The sequence below is a fragment of the Schistocerca cancellata genome, chromosome 6 (assembly GCF_023864275.1).
Source record: "Schistocerca cancellata isolate TAMUIC-IGC-003103 chromosome 6, iqSchCanc2.1, whole genome shotgun sequence".
NCBI classification, from domain to species: domain Eukaryota; kingdom Metazoa; phylum Arthropoda; class Insecta; order Orthoptera; family Acrididae; genus Schistocerca; species Schistocerca cancellata.
In genome coordinates this window covers 409369393-409389000 of record NC_064631.1, presented here as the reverse complement: position 1 = coordinate 409389000, position 19608 = coordinate 409369393, and the positions used below count along the sequence as shown (strand labels likewise).

The 19608-nt window shown below is 37.8% G+C and overlaps 1 protein-coding gene across 1 annotated transcript in view; it reads left to right on the top strand.

Moving 5' to 3' along the window:
• Positions 1–19608, top strand: part of LOC126191110 (damage-control phosphatase ARMT1-like) — a 53403-nt gene that overhangs the window by 14883 nt on the left and 18912 nt on the right. The window contains exons 3-4 of the mRNA XM_049931851.1: positions 3692–3921; positions 9057–9222. Of these exons, the coding sequence (XP_049787808.1) occupies positions 3692–3921; positions 9057–9222 (396 nt within the window). The remainder of the gene's footprint in view (positions 1–3691; positions 3922–9056; positions 9223–19608) is intronic.

Genomic DNA, 19608 nt, shown 5'->3' with positions numbered 1-19608 from the left:
AGTGCACGCCTGACCTATTCAGGGGGACCCTACATTTCTCCACCCGATAGCGGAGGTCGAGAAATTTGCACCCCAGATATCCACAGAATCGTCTGAGCCTCTGGTTTAAGCCTTCCACTCGGCTCCAAACCAGAGGACCGCGATCGGTTCTGGGAACGATACTACAAATAGTTAGCTCTGATTCCACCCCGCGAGCGAGGCTTTCCGCCTTCACCAATTCCGCCAACCGCCTGTACGAACTGAGGATGACCTCTGAACCCAGACGGCAGGAGTCATTGGTGCCGACATGAGCAACAATTTGCAGTCGGGTGCACCCAGTGCTCTCTATCGCCGCCGGTAGGGCCTCCTCCACATCTCGGATGAGACCCCCCGGCAAGCAGACAGAGTGAACACTGGCCTTCTTCCCCGACCTTCTCGCTATTTCCCTAAGGGGCTCCATCACCCGCCTAACGTTGGAGCTCCCAATAACTAATAAACCCCTCCCCCCGTGTGCCTGCTCGGACCTTGCTGAAGGAGCAGCCACATGTCCCCTCACAGGCAGAGCGGGCGATGCCACACGGCCAGCCTCCACATTGACCTTCCTACAGATTGTTTAAACCCATTAATCCACAGTGAAGCAATGAAAAATCCGGCATGGAATGTAACCATATTATGGAAAGGATAGTTGCTGCTCACCATATAGGGAAAATGCTGATTCGCAGATAGGCACAACAAAAAGCCTGACACAAAATGAGCTTTCGGTCAACAAGGCCTTTGTCAAACAAACACACACACACACACACACACACACACACACACACACATACGACCACAGTCTCTAGCAACTGAAGCCAGACTGCAGGCTTGTAGGCTGGTTCAGACTGTGAAACTGTCCTCATTGAATTTTTCAATAGAATAACAACAGTGAACGCATAGTGTGTTGTGGGGCGATCACCTTGTTGTAGAAATAATTCAAAAGCCAAGATGGCTTAAATACTGTGTGTATTGTGGGGAAATCACTCTGTTGTAGAAATAATTCAAAAGCTAAGATCGCTTAAATACTGTTTACTAGATGACCGGTTTCAACACACTAAAGGTGCCATCATCGGATCTGAATGTAGCTTAACATGTATATATCATTTGGATATAACAATACATGAGGGAGACCAGCTGATATAAAATCATTGTCATAGAAATAAAAAATGGAATAGAATGACCATGAGAGCAGTTGTTTTTTAATTTTTATTTCTACGACAATGGTGTTATATCAGCTGGTCTGCCTCATGTATCGTTATATCCAAATGATTTATACATGTTAAGCTACATTCAGATCCGATGATGGCACCTTTAGTGTGTTGAAACCGGTCTACTAGTAAACAGTATCTAAGCGATCTTGGCTTTTGAATTATTTCTAGAATAACAGCACTTTTCCACCAGAAGAGTAAAGAGAAATTTTCAGTTAACCAGTGCCTTATTTTATTTTTAGCCCCATATACAATGCTTACAGAAAGTTTAGGGTCGGTGTAAATACTTTTGGAGATTTAATGTTTTTATTTTGTGAACAGGGCAAAGAAAATGCTATAACTGTTCTTCCAACTACAATGTTATCTTTCTCTAAAACCTCTGGTTCTTCAGCTATGAAATTTTTCCTTCCATTTTATTACAGCATAGCTACCATAAAAATACTGTAGTACTAGACCTGGGGAAAATTTGTACTTATTTGCTCATCTCTCAAACTAATTTTTCCCACGTAAATTTAGTGGCAAAATTTGGCAGTTTCATTCTATGATAGCTCCCCTTTGGCAACACTCCCACCAATTCTGACTGCTCTTTTTTTTGTGTTGTTTGTGATGGATCCACAGCCAGAACCAGATTAATTTCTGAGTAGATAGTACATATACATTGTTTACATAAATAAACTACTTTAATAATATTATAATTAAAATTTATTTACATTGATCAGCCAAAACATTATTACCACTGTCCACAGCGAGGTTGGATGCCGCCTGATGCATTGCGGGGTTGTGACATGGTAACAGAAGTATGTAAGCGAAGCAGACACGGATGGGGGATCAGCCTAGTGGAGATATGGGATCCATTCAGATAAGCAACTTTAACAAAGTGCAGATTATTATCATGTAGACCCTGTGAACTAGTATCTCGAAAATGGTGAATCTGGTTGAATGCTCATGTGCTGTTATCATTAGGATCTACAGAAAGATGTACAAGGACTGTGAAACTACAGCTAGTCACTAAATGATTAGACGCCCATGACTCTTCGAAGATCATGGGGTTTTGAGGCTTTTCTGCTCTGTAAACTAGGATAGATGGTGATCTGGTGCATCTTTGCCAAAAGAGCACAGTGCTGGTGCAGGTACAAGTGTTTCATAGCACACCGCTCATTGTACACTGTTGAACTATGAACTTCGCAGCAGGCCACCCCTAGTGTTCACATGTTGACCCAATGACATCATCAATTACAATTGCAATTGACAAGGGGTCATTTAGATTCACTCGTCAATCAATGGAAGCCTGTTGGCTCTTCTGGTGAATCACATTTTTGCTACACTGTGTCGATGGTCATCTCCACAAACATCGTCATTGAGATGAATGGTGGCTCAAAATGTGCAGTGCGCCATGGACTCAGGCTGGTGGGAGAAGTATTATGCTATAGGAGACATTCTCCTGTGCTTGCATGGGACATGTGGTAATAATTGAAAACATGCTGATGTCGCGAACCATGCATTCCTTCATGTTTGATGTCTTCCCCGACTGTGATGTCATTTTTCAGGAGTATAATTGTCTGTGTCACAGAGCCAGAACCATGCTACAGTGGTTTGGGGAGCATGAACTCATGTTGATGTCTCAGTGACCAAATTTGCCAGATGTAAATCCTATAGAATCCATCTGAGTTGCTATTGGGTGCCATCAGTGGCTTGTCATTAATACGAATTACTCTGTTTAGTCATCTTTTTCATACCACCACAAACCTACCAACAAATTGTTGGATCACTGATACGCAGACTCAGTGATGTATTTCATTCCAAAGATGGAAAAACAAGCTATTAAGCAGGTGGTCGTAATGTTTTGGTTTATCAGTGTATTTTAGTTTTGTGTAGCACTTCTCAGTGATGAGCAAACATTTCAGGTGAATGTGGTGTAAATTTGTTCATCAGCAGCTGTGTGAATTAGTAGTTGTGATATATGGTGTAGCACATGGAGAAAAAGTGTTTCTTGGTATTATTAAACATTTTTATTTGAAGTGTTGGATAGCTGACACTTCAGAACCCTGTATTGGTTGGAGTGCTGCACAGATGTTGGGCACTATTTATTCCTGGGATGCTAGATGGAATCCTTGTCACTCAAAATGAAACTTGATGATTCTAGTGTGCAATTGTCAGAGGAAATTAAGATGTGAAGTGAAGTTAGTTGGTTAGCCCGTCAAAGAAAAAAAAAGTCTGTGTGCCGGGGTATATAACTTCTCTCTTGTTCTTATGTATAAATGATTATGATTGCTTTAGAAAAAGAGGTGTTTTAAAGTGAAAGTGTGTGTGTGTGTGTGTGTGTGTGTGTGTGTTTCATAAGATTTAACAGCTGCTTAAATTTATTTGCCTTTGTTCTTTTAAATGGCACATACCTAGTTGCTTATATCTTAAAATAAGACATTATGAAATTGATACTTAGCAGACTAATTATCCTTATTGTGTTGCAGGTAGCAAGAGAAGAGCTAAAAACTGTCATTGGTGCATTTTCACAGTTGAAGAATGAAATTCAGACAAACAAACCACTGACACCACTTAAATCAAATAGCTCTGACATTAAAATCTGGAATTCAGTCCTGGAAGAAGAAACAAAAAATGACAAACACAAGTGGTTCAATAGTGACTGGCTATTTTCAGAATGCTATATGTACAGGAAAGTGAGAGAAATATTTGAATTAAGGTGAGACTGATGTACAGTTTTATAAATCAAGAAAAATATTGACTTCAGTTGAATAAAGAGGGTTTGATGAGGAGACTCGACTGCTAGCAGTGTCAATAGGCAGACATAACTATGTTACAGTCAAACATCAATGTCTCGGGGGGAGGGATTATGTACATGTACATGCATATATGTGTCAGCAGCTACTTACCCACTTGTACAAAGAATAGCCTAAAATCATTGTAATGTAGGCTTAAGGTGACAATTCTACAACCTTCAGTTAAGCGTGTTTTGAAGCCTTTCATTCTATCTTATGTTTATCTTTTCAGTTTTCATAGCTGTTAATCATTTGCCTGGCATTAACATATAGATACTGGAAATTAAGGGGGTAAAAATAGATTTAGATTACATTTTTCAAGGTCTGGTATTGAATGAGTGAGTGCTTTGAGGGAAAAAGTCAAACATTCAAATATGCACATATTGTTACATTTAATAAAATCTTGTTATATCATGATAATGCTCAGAACATGCCAGAAAAGATATATCTGAATGTTAGAAAATGATCATTTCACTGATGATGGAGAGAACAGCCGCCATTTTTTTCTTTAGAGATCACAATTTTCAGACACTAGAAAAATAGCTTATTTGAAAGCCTTAGTCCTCCTCTTGAAGCAAACATTTTAGTTTTTCTGAAAAAGTTTAATATTTCAAACATTATCCGTATCATAAAACTTCATTTTGTACTGTGTTCCAATATTAAAATGCTGTCCTGTCAAAATTCTACTGTTATAATATTGTAGCCATGACTTTTCTGATTCCAAAATTATATGCTTTCGGTAAAGTAACATGTTAGTTTCTTAAATTTCCAAATTATAAAATGTAACTTTCCAGAATATCTTGGCTTTGGATATCCCTGTGCACATTAAATTTTCCCTCTCTAAAATAGTACCTGTTATCATGAAAATTTCTAATTATGTAGCTTTTGATGAAACAGATTTTCTTCACTGTTTGTTGTATGTTTCAGTTTTCCTGTCTTTTATGTTAGTATGTAAAATTGAATAGTCCTGAATTTTACCATGATATAGGTTTTGTAATACATATGTATATAAGTGGGTGGTGTTAGCAAAACAGCAGTTAATCAGTGTTTGGTGATGTTACCCTTAAGGAATATAACAATTCAGCCAGTCACCACCCAGTAATCAAAATGGGTACGTCTGTAGTGAGTCTGCCTGGATTCAGCAAGCACAGTGTAATGCTCTCAGTCAATCATTGCAACAGTTGTGAACTTTGTGAAACTTTTCCTAGTTGGTGCAGCTTACCAGCATTTGTTATGTTGATGTTCATAAACACAAGAAAGCTAATCATTGAAAGTAAATTTATGGTTAATAAATGTGAAGAGAAGTGAAAAGAAAATTCTTTGGTATTCATCATCTGGATTTGCTGCACCTGCATTTGCATTGTTTGCCGATAAAATTATTGGGTATACAGTCTGCCTCTATGCAAAAAGCTGTTTGGTTTGTATTACCCAAACATTTTTCAGCCGCTTTGTGTCATCGTGTTCTTTTATTCAAATCTGTGGGATGAGATGTTAGCATACCTTAAGTGATAACAAATCTACGAAAATTAGCTCTGCAATCAAATGATGACAAAATGTACCAAATAAACAATATAGTGAATGCATAAGGAATCCAGAGAGTGAAACTTTCAGTGTATTTCATTTATGGACATTGAACCAACATTCCTGACTTTTAAAATAAACATAATTGAACAATTTTAATCACTTGGTTAAAACAGGGTGTAATACAGCCCGGGGCAATTGGGAAATCTGGGAAAAACCTGTGAATTTTTTCATCTGGGAGAAATAAGGGAAAACACAGGAATTTTTTTTAGATTTTTGGGAATTTTTCATTGTTTTAGTTTTCCATTAAATTTTTGCAATTTTGACTGGTAAGAACTGATACTCTAACAGAGAATGTTACTTTAGCCCACTACTGCAGAATAATACTGCAGCAATAAAACATAAATGAGAGAGCAACACCGAAATAAAACTTCAGTTGCAAAGAAAATGCATCGTTTACAACAACAAAACACAGTCTACACATATGCATCTGTTTTCAGCAAAATGTGTCACGGACGATGCAATACTTCGTAACAACAAACTGCTTTTGATGTGTCTTTCTCGTGGACCTTGTTTTGATGAGTGTGACATCACAACTTGTTATATTTCAAACAGGTGGTGGGAAGATTTGGTGAATGGCAGTTTGAGAAGCATTACTGTCAGACTATATTTCCTTTTAAGCAAGTCGAATTATGTTACGTGCGAGACTGTGCAATGAATTTCTTAAATCTTGGAACGTTAGACTGTCATTGAAAATTTAACACTGTGGACGAGACACTAAGAAAAATTTTGGGCCCAAAAGACGAGTCATTTATGCCATTACTTAAAATTTTACTGGCACATTTGTGTTTCGTATCTTAAAGGGTAACACATGCTAGTAAAGACCAAGTTTAAAGGTTAGTTTGTCATATTTCTTTGAATTCTTCCATACTGGTAAATATTATATATGAAAGCTTAGCTTTTCTTGTAATTGTATGTATGTGTATTAATTTAAGCCATTAACTTTTCTCATTTGTGTGTTCCATGTTGCTTACCAATGATGTTTCCATTGGCTGATTACATCACATGTCCTTATTGCTCTGAATATCAGCTGTCATCGGCTTGTGCAGTCGCATGACATGAGCTATAATTGGCTGACAATCTAGATTTCAGTGCTTCGGAAGCTATCGTACCGTATTTGGTGGAATTTGTGTTTATACAGGGTGTCCCACACAAACCTCCCCGATTTCGAGGACCCAGGAGAGAAAAACCACAGTAGATATGACAATGAAAAATGCACCATATTGTAGAGCATGTCAAAGAATTTATATTCCCATGTGAGAAGTGCCAAGTATTGTCGACAGATGCAGCATGGTCACATGAAGTGAAAATTGCGACTCCACAGCAGCGCGCGCAAGCGGTAGTGTGGTATTCAGAAACAGAATCATTGATTACTGTGCAAAGAAATTATCATCGTGTGTATGAACGTGATCCACCGGATGTGGAAACAATTAATGAATGGTATAGCAAGTTTCTGGCGACAGGAAGTGTTCTGAAACATTCTGGTAGCGCACGTTATAGAGTTTCAGAAGAGACAGTGGAGGGCATCAGACAAATGTTTGTCAGAAGCCCATGTAAGTCAGTTCGTCAAGTATCTAAGCAACTTGATATGCCTTGACCAACATTTCATCGTGTAGTTCACCAGCATCTTCATATGTGTGCTTACAAAGTGCAAAGGCTGCAACATCTGATGCCGAATGACAAACCACGATGACAACAGTGTGCTGCAGATAATGCTGCAGCATATTGATATGGATGCCAGCTTCCTGGAAAGATGTTTATTTCAGATGAGGCAACCGTTCATCTACCAGGAAGGGTAAATAGGCTTAATGTTCGGATTTGGGGTTCACAAAATCTGCATGTTGTCATTGAACATATTCATGATAGCCCTAAACTAAACTTCTGGTGCGGGCTAATGCATGACAGGTTTGTCGGACCGTTCTTCTTTGCCGAACAAACAGTGAATGGGCCAGTGTATCTGGACATGTTGGAGCAGTTTGTGTACCGTCAGAGACAAGACTTGCAACCCAACATTATTTTTCAACAAGATGGAGCTCCGCTGCATTGGTCAACGACTGTTCGCAAGTTTCTGGATAGGAAATTTCCCAGTCATTGGATCGGACGTGGAGGGCCCATTGCGTGGCCACCACGTTCACCCGACATTACGCTGCTTGATTTCTTCGTATGGGGATTCATGAAGGACTGCGTGTATGCAACCAAAGTGGACAATATTTCTACGTTTTGACATTGTATCACCAATGCAATTGCAACAATAACAGAGGAAATGTTACAAAGAACTTGGCAAGAAATTGAATATAGGCTCGATATTCTTCGTGCTACAAATGGTTCACATGTAGAGGTGCATTGATGATAAATAAATAAATTCTCTGAGATGCTCTACAATGTGGTGTACTTTTCATTGTCGTATCTACTGTGGTTTTCTTTTTTCCTGGGTCTTTGAAATCAGGGAGGTTTGAGCGGGACACCCTGTACTTTTTCTCATAATACGAAAATAAGCACTGTAAATGTTGCCACGAATCAAAGATCTTTACAAAACATGTTGTTTCTTGCATGGTTTTGTTTCCTAAAGTGCCAGGAATTTCTATGCCAGAGTAAAACCTTCACTTTTCAAAGAACTGATTAAGTTTTACAGTGTCGAGGGAAAGCATATTGTCACTTTAAATGGAAAAAATGCACCTGGGAGAAAGTGTATTTTTAACTGAGAAATCCAGGAAGAATCTGGGAACTTTTTTCTTGTCCGCAAACTATACAAACATGATAGTTTAGATTTTTTTTTTTTGTAAATGGTAGCAACTCTACTCTGAAAGAGTAGTGCATGTATTATGTGCACTCTGTGTGCCATAATGCATACAATTATATCAAAAGAAAATTCAGTCAAAAAATCTTAAAAATTATCTACATCTATGTGATTACTGTGCATTTCACAATTAAGTGCCTGGCAGAGGGTTTGCCAAACCACCTTCAAGATATTTTTCTACCGTTCCACTCTCGAATAGCTCACAGGAAAAATGCACTCTTAAATTTTTCTGTGTGAGCATAGATGATAATTCCTCACTAAGTAGATAGGCTCCAACAAAATATTTTCACACTCTGAGGAGAAAGTTGGTGACTGAAATTTCATGAGAAGATCCTGCTACAACAGAAATGTCTGTTTTAAAGATTGCCACCCCCATTCACATATCATATCCATGGCACACTCTCCCCTAATCGTGACACACAATTTCTGGCCAGTATTTACTTCAGGTGGCAAATTGTATAGTGCTGCTGGTAGACATATATAAAAGTAAAAAGAACACACTATCTAGTTTTTGAAACTAACAGTTCCTTTGTTGGGAAGCAGAGGATGATATGTTGGAGAACTGTTAATTCTGAAAGCATGAGAGAGAGAATTACAATATTTTTTTCAATTATCTGTGAATGCCTTCCAGTGGACTGTGCTGTTACTGAAATGATCTTTGTGCTGAATCTTGTTTTTCAGTCAGTCTCTTACTGCCTTTGATCCTTTTCGTAAATCGAAGGAATCTGGACTCCATAATTCAATCCGTTCAATTGTGATTTTATCAGATCATATGAAAAAACAGTTGGAAGAAGTTGACCAGCTGAAGAGGAGTGACGTAAGACAAGCATTGCAGCGAATTGTTTATGTAAGTTGTGCACTTGTAACCTTGTTTAGTAAGAAATGTTTAAAAATAGTATGTGGTTATATTTTGCTTACAACTGTCGTAAGTGTTAGCTAATACTTATGTCATACGTTTTAAGTCTTTTAATGAAACTCTTCTTGAAATATTTTATGTAGGCACTAACGATACCAGTAGCATCTAAAGTAGTGCATATTTGTATACCTCAACACTGAGGAAGTGAGACTATTCACATTACTAACAAATTATTTGTTATGGCATATTCGTGTTTAACTGTTTTTTACCTTGGCATGAGTCGTGCCATGATACATTCTGTCAAAAAAAGACCTGTGGCATTAGATGCACAGTTTACTTCATAAGTGCATCTTATCCTTGTGCTCCGCCACAAGGCAGATGGTTGAACTCCTGCAAAGCTTCATTGTAAACAACACACTGAAATGTTTTGAACAGAGTGAGGAACTAATATAAACATACATATCTCAGATGGATTATATTTTGAAAGTAGTGACCACCAATTGTTTTACTTACGAAGGTAAACTGTATACCCAGCCATAGTGGGAACTAACTTAGTTGCATGGCTAGGTACAGCCGTGTTCCAATTCAAAGTAGCATTCATTGTTCCTACTCTGTGAGCACAGAGAGCAACCACAGAAAATACAGTCATGGGCAGCCAGACCAACTTGCTGTTTGTCATAAATTTTGTTGACAATGAGAAGGAAGGTAAAAGGTGTGATAATGTCAACAGAGAGGCCAAAGGAAGGTGTTAAGCAAAAGTTAATTTAAGTCAGTGGTATGCAAATTATGAAAGGAGGAACATGATGCTGAGTGAAGCATGCTTCAGGTATCTGCCCCAAAGAAGAAGAAGCAAAGTGTACACTAAATAATTTATCAATTTCTGTGGCAATATGAGTATTGCAAAGAAATAATCATCCTTCCAAAAACTTTGTAGTTTTTATTTTTCACACACAATTGGATTTAGAGGCCAGCAAAGAAACTCTGAGAAACACTATTTGATCTATGGTATTTAATTTTAAAAGATGCTGGGATGAAGAAATCTTTATGCATGTCTGAGAGAACACGTGAAAAGAGTGTATTTCATTAGATTTTTTGTGAAAAAATGAAGCTTCAGAATTAAAAAGGCCAAAGGTTTATTGAAACAAACCATGGACTCACAGCTGATACACTGTGACTGTGTTGGCAAAGTGAGTGTACAAATAATATTTCCTTACAACAGTGGCAATCAACATTTCATTGTTGTGAATGGATGCAATTTCAGATCATATTAACTTCTCCTTCATGACTGTAACAGGAAAACTTCAGATTGCCATATAGAAATGGACAGAAAAAAAACTGAAAATATGTAGAGACAAGAAATGCTGAACTTTCACTGTTAATTAAGGACCGTCTCGTGTTTTTGCATAAACAAAATTTTGTAAGAAAGTAGTTCCCCTCCTACTATCAATGCAGCATCTAGACTTTAATCCTATAGAACTGGCCTAGAATCTTGCAAAGAATAAGATTCTTAGTCTTAGGTTTGCAAGCAACAAACTGATATAAATTACTCTTGTAGTAACACTTACTTCTTTAGGCTGGGCTACTTCAGTAAATTACTTCTGTAGTAATATACTCTTTTAGAGCTCAATTTCTATTTACTTCTTTTGTTGTAACTAAAGTAGTAACGTCTTTTTACTAAAGAAGTAAGTTATTTCTGCACACTGCTGGCATGTGCATTACATTCCCTCTCGGAAAATATTGATTGTCAGCAGACATTATTTCATCACCTTTTGCGTAATTTATGTTCGTCACTATAATTTTAGAAGCTAGAAAGGATTATTAAATTGAATTATTAAAATTGGGAAATTAAATGCTGTTGTACTAATTGATGATAAGATCTTTGTATTATGAAAAAGAAATGTGTATTAATGGATGAATCTATTGTTAACCCTGTCATCTACAGCTACCAATGTCCATTGTTGGTTGGTGACACGTATTCATTTAAGCGCCAGTTTGAGATACGAGCTAGCAGCAACATTGAGGTAGCCAAGAAATGTTAAAAAACATACCAGAAAATGAAAAAGAGCGGTTTCCTGAAATAACGAAAAAGTACATAACTACTATTGAAGCTAAAAAGCACGATTCCAACAAACTAAATAGGAAAAAGGATGCTTGGGAAAAAATACACGTTGAATACAACAGAAGCTCTTACACAAAAATCACAAGAGCAGCCTAAAGCAATTTGGAAGGAAATGAAAGTGAAAGCAAGGAAAATGAAAGCTAGAAGTATACGAAAACAATTTCAAACTGGCGGTGGAGTAGTTGAGACGGAGATCAATAATATAAGCCAAGTGGTTGTTGATATGATCCCACAAGTTTTCGAGGCGATAACTGGAGTTAAGGATACAAGTTACTTTTCCGGCTCAGTATTGTGTAAAATCAACACTTATTTCTTTCAGGCACTGTTTATAATGTATATGTTTTACAGATTTTTGCTTAGGGTCATTAAAAAAATTACAAAGAAATTGATGCAATTTTTTTCCAAAATGCTTCCTCAAATTGAGGTTCTGTTTAATCCAATGTTATACATATGAAGGAGACCAATTTTTTAGGAGATATGCATGACATGATGGCTGAGGTACTAGACCTATTTAATTCCACCTATTACGTATATTACAAGGATCACATAACTAATGAGGAAGTATTGAATAGGATTGGGGAGAAGAGAAGTTTGTGGCACAACTTGACCAGAAGAAGAGATCGGTTGGTAGGACATGTTCTGCGGCATCAGGGGATCAGCAATTTAGTATTGGAGGGCAGCGTGGAGGGTAAAAATCGTAGGGGGAGACCAAGAGAGGAATACACTAAGCAGATTCAGAAGGATGTAGGTTCCAGTAGGTACTGGGAGATGAAGAAGCTTGCACAGAATAGAGTAGCATGGAGAGCTGCATCAAACCAGTCTCAGGACTGAAGACCATAACAACAACAACAAGGATAAAAAATATCACCTCTTACATTTTTATAATTTTTTTCCTAATAAAAATGTTATTTTTTCTATAATTTAGTTGATTCTCCAATAAAGCTTAGGTCTACGACATAAGTATGGACTATTGCATGTTACAGAAAAAAATTAGAACAATGCTTTATAAACGTTAGGAAATATTTGTACTTGAATTCTGAAAATAAAACTTGCAGGAAATTGCGAATGAAGATAAGAGTCCAATTAAACTGTGCCTCAGAACTTTCCTGAATCATAGTCTTCATCCTGCAGCATTTCTTCATCTTCAAGCTTCCTCTTGTCATTCCTTTTAGCACTTCTTGCTTCTTTGGTAACTTGAAGAGTGACTGTTTCAATTTCATGCACCCGTTGTTTGTCACACGCGAGCAGTTAATCTTCCACATTAGAGCCACATTGTATGCCTCAATTTCTCTGGACTTCCAACCTTCTTATCACTCCATCATTGAAACATATCACTGCATCTAGTACACCAATGTATTTTGTCCTACAAAAACATTCTTGGGTACTCTTTCCCATATTCAGCAGTTGAAACTTTCATTTGTATTCTGAGTACCCCCCCCCCCCCCCCCCCCCCCATGAAAACATTTATTAAGCAAAACAGGGTCCCTCAGGTCTCTAAAAATTGATTTCATTTCATTCATAACAGGTTCAGGAATAGATTGCTTATGATGGTATATTTGACCACTTTCTTTTGCTTTTTGGTAACCACACCAAGAATCTGCTCCTTTAGGCCTCTTACACAACCCGGGAATTTTTAGAATTCTGGGACTTTTTCATTGTTTTAGTTTTCAGTTACATTTTTGTAATTTTGGCTGGTAAGAACCGATGCTCTAAAAAGCAAAGAATATCCCGTATCTCGCTACCGCAGAATAATATTGCAGCAATAAAACATGAATGAGAGAAAAAATAAAACTTAAGTCGCAAAGGAAATGTGCGTATACAACAAAACACAGAACATACAAGCATCTGCCAATAGCAAAATGTGTCAAAGGCTTTAGAAAGATTATGCAGTGCTTCGTAACAACAAATTGCCTCCGATGAGCATGATTTCACAACTGTTTACCTTAGATTCGTTTAAGCAGTTGCGAACGCGCTCTTGCGTGCACGCTGTTGAGTTGCATATGAGTAGTACCTTTGCCCGCTTCTGGATACAGAAGTGTGGCTGTTAGCTGTACAACCAGTAGCAGCGAACAGCCAGATGCTACCCGGATAAATTTTACTAGTGCGCCCAAGCTGCCAGATGCACCCATGCGCAAAAGGCCTGGATCTAGGGGGTGGAAGGGGGGGGGGAGCGTTTGATATTGGTACTTCCTGAATTATATTTTGTTGTGTTACAAAAAAATGGCCATTTGTGCCAAAACAGTCTTTATAATTTGATGTATGTTAACAATGGCTGCAATATTAGAAAGGACTATTTCATTTTATCTAGCAGACAGTGACAAAATAAATGTAATCAGATCGAGAAACCACAACAGTCGTGGGCACTATTTATATTAACAGCTTTTCAGTATTAGATAATGACATTTCGAGTTTTCATGTAGCAAAACATTTGATGAACTTTGATGAGGTAATAGATTCTTTCGCAGAAAGGAAAGCACACCATGTACAGTTGTAGCAAGATAGAGAGAAAAAATAGCTAGGATCTAAGGATTGAAGAAATGTATACTGTCTTGCATGTTTCTTGCATTTACTGTTTTTATGTATCCTATATTTAATTTTATGTCACACAAAACAGCAAGTTATTAGCTAATAGGCAGTAAAGAGTGCCAATTTTCTGAAGAGTTATTGTTCTCCCGGTTACAAATCATGCCCTCTAGAATTTATTGCAAGAGTTTTTTTTTAAAAAAGAGGGGTCGGTTGTCAAACCTGTCCTGGATATAGTTTGATGGCATCCGTTACAAAATATACATGTTTGAATTCCACAGAACAAAATTCATTGACGTGCAATAGAATAATACTGTGTGAAGGGGCATGGCGCTGCACTTTGGCACGTCTAAGACAAAATAACATGTCTTACATGCCCTCAAACATGTATGTTTTATGTGTCAGACTCTTCAGAAAGATGTGTGCTAAAAAATGAACATATTTTTGAATAGTCCTATCTCAAACGCTTGCGAGAGAGGGTAGGGGCACTATCTAGTATTGCCCCGGTTCGGAAATATCGTAAATCCGCGCAGAGCAATCTGAGTTGTAGTGGAGAGGTGGGTTGTCCCCACCTGACTCTTGTTTATGTTTAGTAATTTTGCTGTTTTCTCTCCGTTTACTGCTCTCGCGTCAAATATAAACAGAACGGATTTCTGTAGCCGGTAACTGTCAAGTGAATTAAAATACATTCACATAATGTCGGAATGCTAAAATGTATTATTAGCATTAATCACCTTGCAGGACAATGAACTTTTTTGTCGGTTTACTAAAGAAATTTGCCTTTTATTAATCTTTTCCGCTGAGGCAGGCAATTTATTTGAAATGAAGTGTTTAATTCGACACTATTGGCTAGTTTCAACTGTTCGCAGCATTTCAAGTGCATGTTTTCAGTTTCTAGTATGTATGGCATTATGCCATAATAGAGAACCAAATATGAGAAAATTTACACCCCGAAAAGCACACTGAAATGCCTACTTCATTGTCGAGGCCTACTTCATTGGGAATATGGACATACGAATGTGCACTTTAAGCCAGATCATGCATTTTAGTTTGGTTTACAAAATCCCAATGCTTTTGGAGTATCCTCTGATGTCTTATTTCTTTTGTGACATAATATAAGATCTTTTAATGTTTTACACGTACGAACATACGGGCTTCCCACGTCATCGTAGCTGCGCAACCCCAGTGACGCCTATCAGGCGCTCTGACAACTGCTGGAACAAACCTGTTTCTAACAGGTCGCGGGAAAATATTGCGAATGGTGGTTTGAAAAACGTTACTTTCAAAGTAAATTTCCTTTTACACAAGAGGAACTATTTGCGAGAATGTATGATGAAGTTCTTAAATCAGAGCGTTTGACTCTCATTTAAAAATCAACTTTTTGATGATGAGCCAGTTAGAAAAATTTTGAGCCCAGAAGATCAGACATTTATGTCGTTATTAAAAATTTTACTAGCACATTTGTGTATGTAACACGCGCAAAAAAGATCAACATTATATGTGAAAGCTTAGCTTCTCTTGCATCTTATTAATCTTCGAGACAAATAATATATGTGAAAGCTTTGCTGTTCTTGTAGCAACACTATGTATATTAATTTGAACCGTAACTTTTCCTATTTGTGTGTTCACACAATTTCACAGTGATGTAGCTATTGGCTGGCTGCATCACGTGTCCTAAGCTCTGAACATCAACTGTCATCGGCTGGCGAGATCACGCGAGATGAGCTATGACTGGCTTAAAAAGGAGCATCACAATCTCGATTTCGATGCTTCGGAAAGTAACATGTGTTTAGTGGAATTCAAATATAAATAATTGAAAATATGCAGCGTACATGTTACTGCATATCAAAGATCTTTTCAAAATGTGTTTTTTTCCCGTGAGTTTCGTTTTCGAAAGTGCTGGGAAATTCTACACCACTGTATAAAACCATAACCATTCAAAGGATTGATAAGTTTTACAGTTCTGACGGAAAGTATACTGTCACATAAACGGAAAAAGTGTATTTTCACCCGGGAGAAAGTGTATCTTTAACCGGGAAATCTGGGAAAAATCCGGAAATTTTTTTTCCATGTCCACGTATACACCATGATGGTAGACACATGCATTTGATTAAGCCCCGGCATAGAGGCTCAGTTTAACTACAAACACTTTTTCTCAATTGTGTTATTAGCAGTTTGTGATGCAAATTATAATTTTGTTTACATAGATGTCAGGTCTTATGGCAGAAGTTCAGATTCACAAATCTTTAAAAACAGTACGCTATTCTATAAGATAAGTGACCACTGAAAACTCCTAGACTGACACCAATATGTGCTGGAGGAGGGCCACTGCCATTTACATTCGTTGAGGATAAAACATTTGGTTTGACAGAATATATGCAAAGACCCTATGGTGGAAATAATTTGCCAATCATCAAAAGATATATAATTATCATTTATCACAAGTGATAAGTTTCATAGAGAGTACATTTGGAATACTCAGCAACAAATGGAGAATCTTACATCGCCCACTCAATGTTTCAATTGATTTGGACTCAGATATAATAAAAGCATGCTGCATATTACATAATTTCGTTTGTCGTAGAGATGGGTATACGTTCGAAGACACACTGAACATTGTTGGACTACATTGAGTCGAGGAAGTGCTAATGCCGAGAACAAGGAACAAATCAGCTGCTGTTATGAGAGATAAATTTGCTGAATTCTTTGCAAGTGAAGAAGGTGCAATGAGTTGGCAATTGAAGAAAATTTGATCTGGGGACTTCTAATATTTGTACATAATAATGTAACATATTGTACATATAATTCTAAATATGTACATTTTGGTTTTTGGGATCTGTTGTTTAATTTGCAAACCTTGGAATAAACAGGTCACACAATTCTTCCCCTGCTCTGCGTTTCACAATCCAGTTGCTGTATACACTACATCTTGAGTCCCAAATAGCAGGACACATTTCTGCCTCACAAATGAAATGCTTAGTATGAAAACTCATGGTGCTGTGAGAATCACTGATACGCTAATGAAACGCCATATGTGAAAGGTAACAGGTGTGAAAACTCCGCTGCCAGCAGCGGACAGCCGCTCATGCACAGATGGTCGTGCGATTGCCCCTTCCACTGGTATACAAATCGCCATGTGTGTAAATGTCCCATCAGTTTGCATTATGGAATGCTGACCGCTGCCGCTGCACTGCTCAGCAGCGCTGTGGGAAATCGCACGTGTGTAAGGGGCCTTAGGGCAAAGTCTGTGAATAGGATGGTCATCTGTGGACAACTTATGAAAGTAACACTGAACTCATTAATTTTATTGAAAGCTTTAGAGTCCCCATCGCCTAGGTACTTCATATATCTAACTTTATAAATTGTACATCTAAAAACAAAGATGATGTGACTTACCAAACGAAAGCGCTGGCACGTTGATAGACACACAAACAAACACAAACATACACACAAAATTCTAGCTTTCGCAACCAACGGTTGCTTCGTCAGGAAAGAGGGAAGGAGAGGGAAAGACGAAAGGATTTGGGTTTTAAGGGAAAGAGTAAGGAGTCATTCCAATCCCGGGAGCGGAAAGACTTACCTTAGGGGGAAAAAGGACGGGTATACACTCGCACACACACTCATATCCATACAGAGGCAAAGAGTTTTCAAAAACTCTTTGCCTCTGTATATGTCTGCTTGTGTCTGTATATGTGTGGATGGATATGAGTGTGTGTGCGAGTGTATACCCGTCCTTTTTCCCCCTAAGGTAAGTCTTTCCGCTCCCGGGATTGGAATGACTCCTTACCCTCTCCCTTAAAACCCAAATCCTTTCATCTTTCCCTCTCCTTCCCTCTTTCCTGACGAAGCAACCGTTGGTTGCGAAAGCTAGAATTTTGTGTGTATGTTTGTGTTTGTTTGTGTGTCTATCGACGTGCCAGTGCTTTCGTTTGGTAAGTCACATCATCTTTGTTTTTAGATATATTTTTCCCACGTGGAATGTTTCCCTCTATTATATTCGTGTTATAAATTGTACTTCGTATATCTAACGTTATAAATGGGCACTGACCTCTGAAATATTTTTAGAGCTCCCATCACACTCCATACCTCCACTGTAACCATCATAATTCTTAGAACACTGATGTTCAGTATATCCTTCAGTGTTACCATGGCAGGTGTGGCAGCACTCAACATCAACATATTTTCCATTCTCCAGAGAAGTAGCACTTACAACACCATTCAGTGAATGATGTCCTCGATGTTGCCATGTCCCATCAAGTGCAACAGCAATGTCCCTGGTTCCACTAATATTTACAGTTTCTTCTACTGCATGTTTCATAGATGCTTTAGACACAACTGTCAAGGCACCTAAAAGTATTTTTATGTGCTTGTTGAATGTACTTGGAGGAGGAGGAGGGAGGTCCATCAAACCACAAAACTTTGAGCAGCCTTTTTTCCTTTTCCTATTGCACGCATTGCATACACTAACTTCAGATTCACATCATATGAATTATACACAATGTTCGAAGTCATTTTCAAGGTAGATTTATTGCAGGATCTACACAGAATTTTGACACTAAACCCTTCCTGCTACTTTATTGTTCAGTTATTTCCAGACAGCCTACACCATCACATTGTTTACATTTCGCCGATTCCTTTATCAACGAAGATAAGATGCCCACATCAACAACAACAAATCCACTACAAACAGTGTCATTGTTAACACAAAAATTTGAATCACCAGGAGGTGTGCCTTGTGGGAGTTTCTTCCCTGAAGAACTGATACATAGGTTACTTTCAACAGTGTGGCTTGCTTTGTTTGTGAACTGGTTACCACAGAATTTCCTTTTATTGAATTTCTTGATGAGTGGCATAGTTTGTATTTATTGCACGCTAGCAGATACGTACTTCCACAAATCTATTTAGCACTTGGGCAACAAACATTCAGTAACACGCGAACTGACTGCTTCAGCGAAACAGAAGTAAATACTAGCAAAGATAATCATTTACTGACACTAGAAACCTGCACTGTTACCAACATATACAATGTATCACACATATAATCGCTGGAAACAGAGAGTTCACAGTTCTTTTCGAAATAATATTGGTTTCTGTAACAGAAATAAAGGGGGCGTGGCGGCAAATTTGACGGTAACTTTAAAATTTGGTATATATAGGTCATTTTTCATTTGAAACCCTATAATGTATATATCAATGTAATCAGAAGACATTAAAAAAAAGTTTCGATTTTTCCACCATTTATAAGTACCCTGAATCCTTAATGACAATGACACATCTGAAGATAATGTGATACTTTCAAGCAACTTCAATAATTGCTCTGAAAGTAGCAATGAAACTGCTGAAAGTGGAACTTTATCCCATAGTTATGAACCTCGGCCTGCATTCTCTGGTGGGAGCTTATCAGAAGATGCACACAGCAAAAGTGGGAGAGAACATGTGATTGTAGTGAAGAACCGAGAGTTGTAGAAAAAAGCAGACAAACTTCAGTGCATTTAATACAAGAGGGATACAACATAAAAATGTTATTAATAGAAAGACAAAGAGAAATCCTGGAAGAAGAGCTCAGCCTTAAAATGGAAATTATGAGTAAGTTCAGGAATGGAATGGAGAAATCTTCAGGTTCCAGTTCTTCATTCAGTGTGCTTGAGAAATTTGGGGTTTTTGGAATGAATAAGAAAATATTCATATGTATAAAACGTCTTTTATTTCCTTGATATTTTTTCAAATGGTTAATA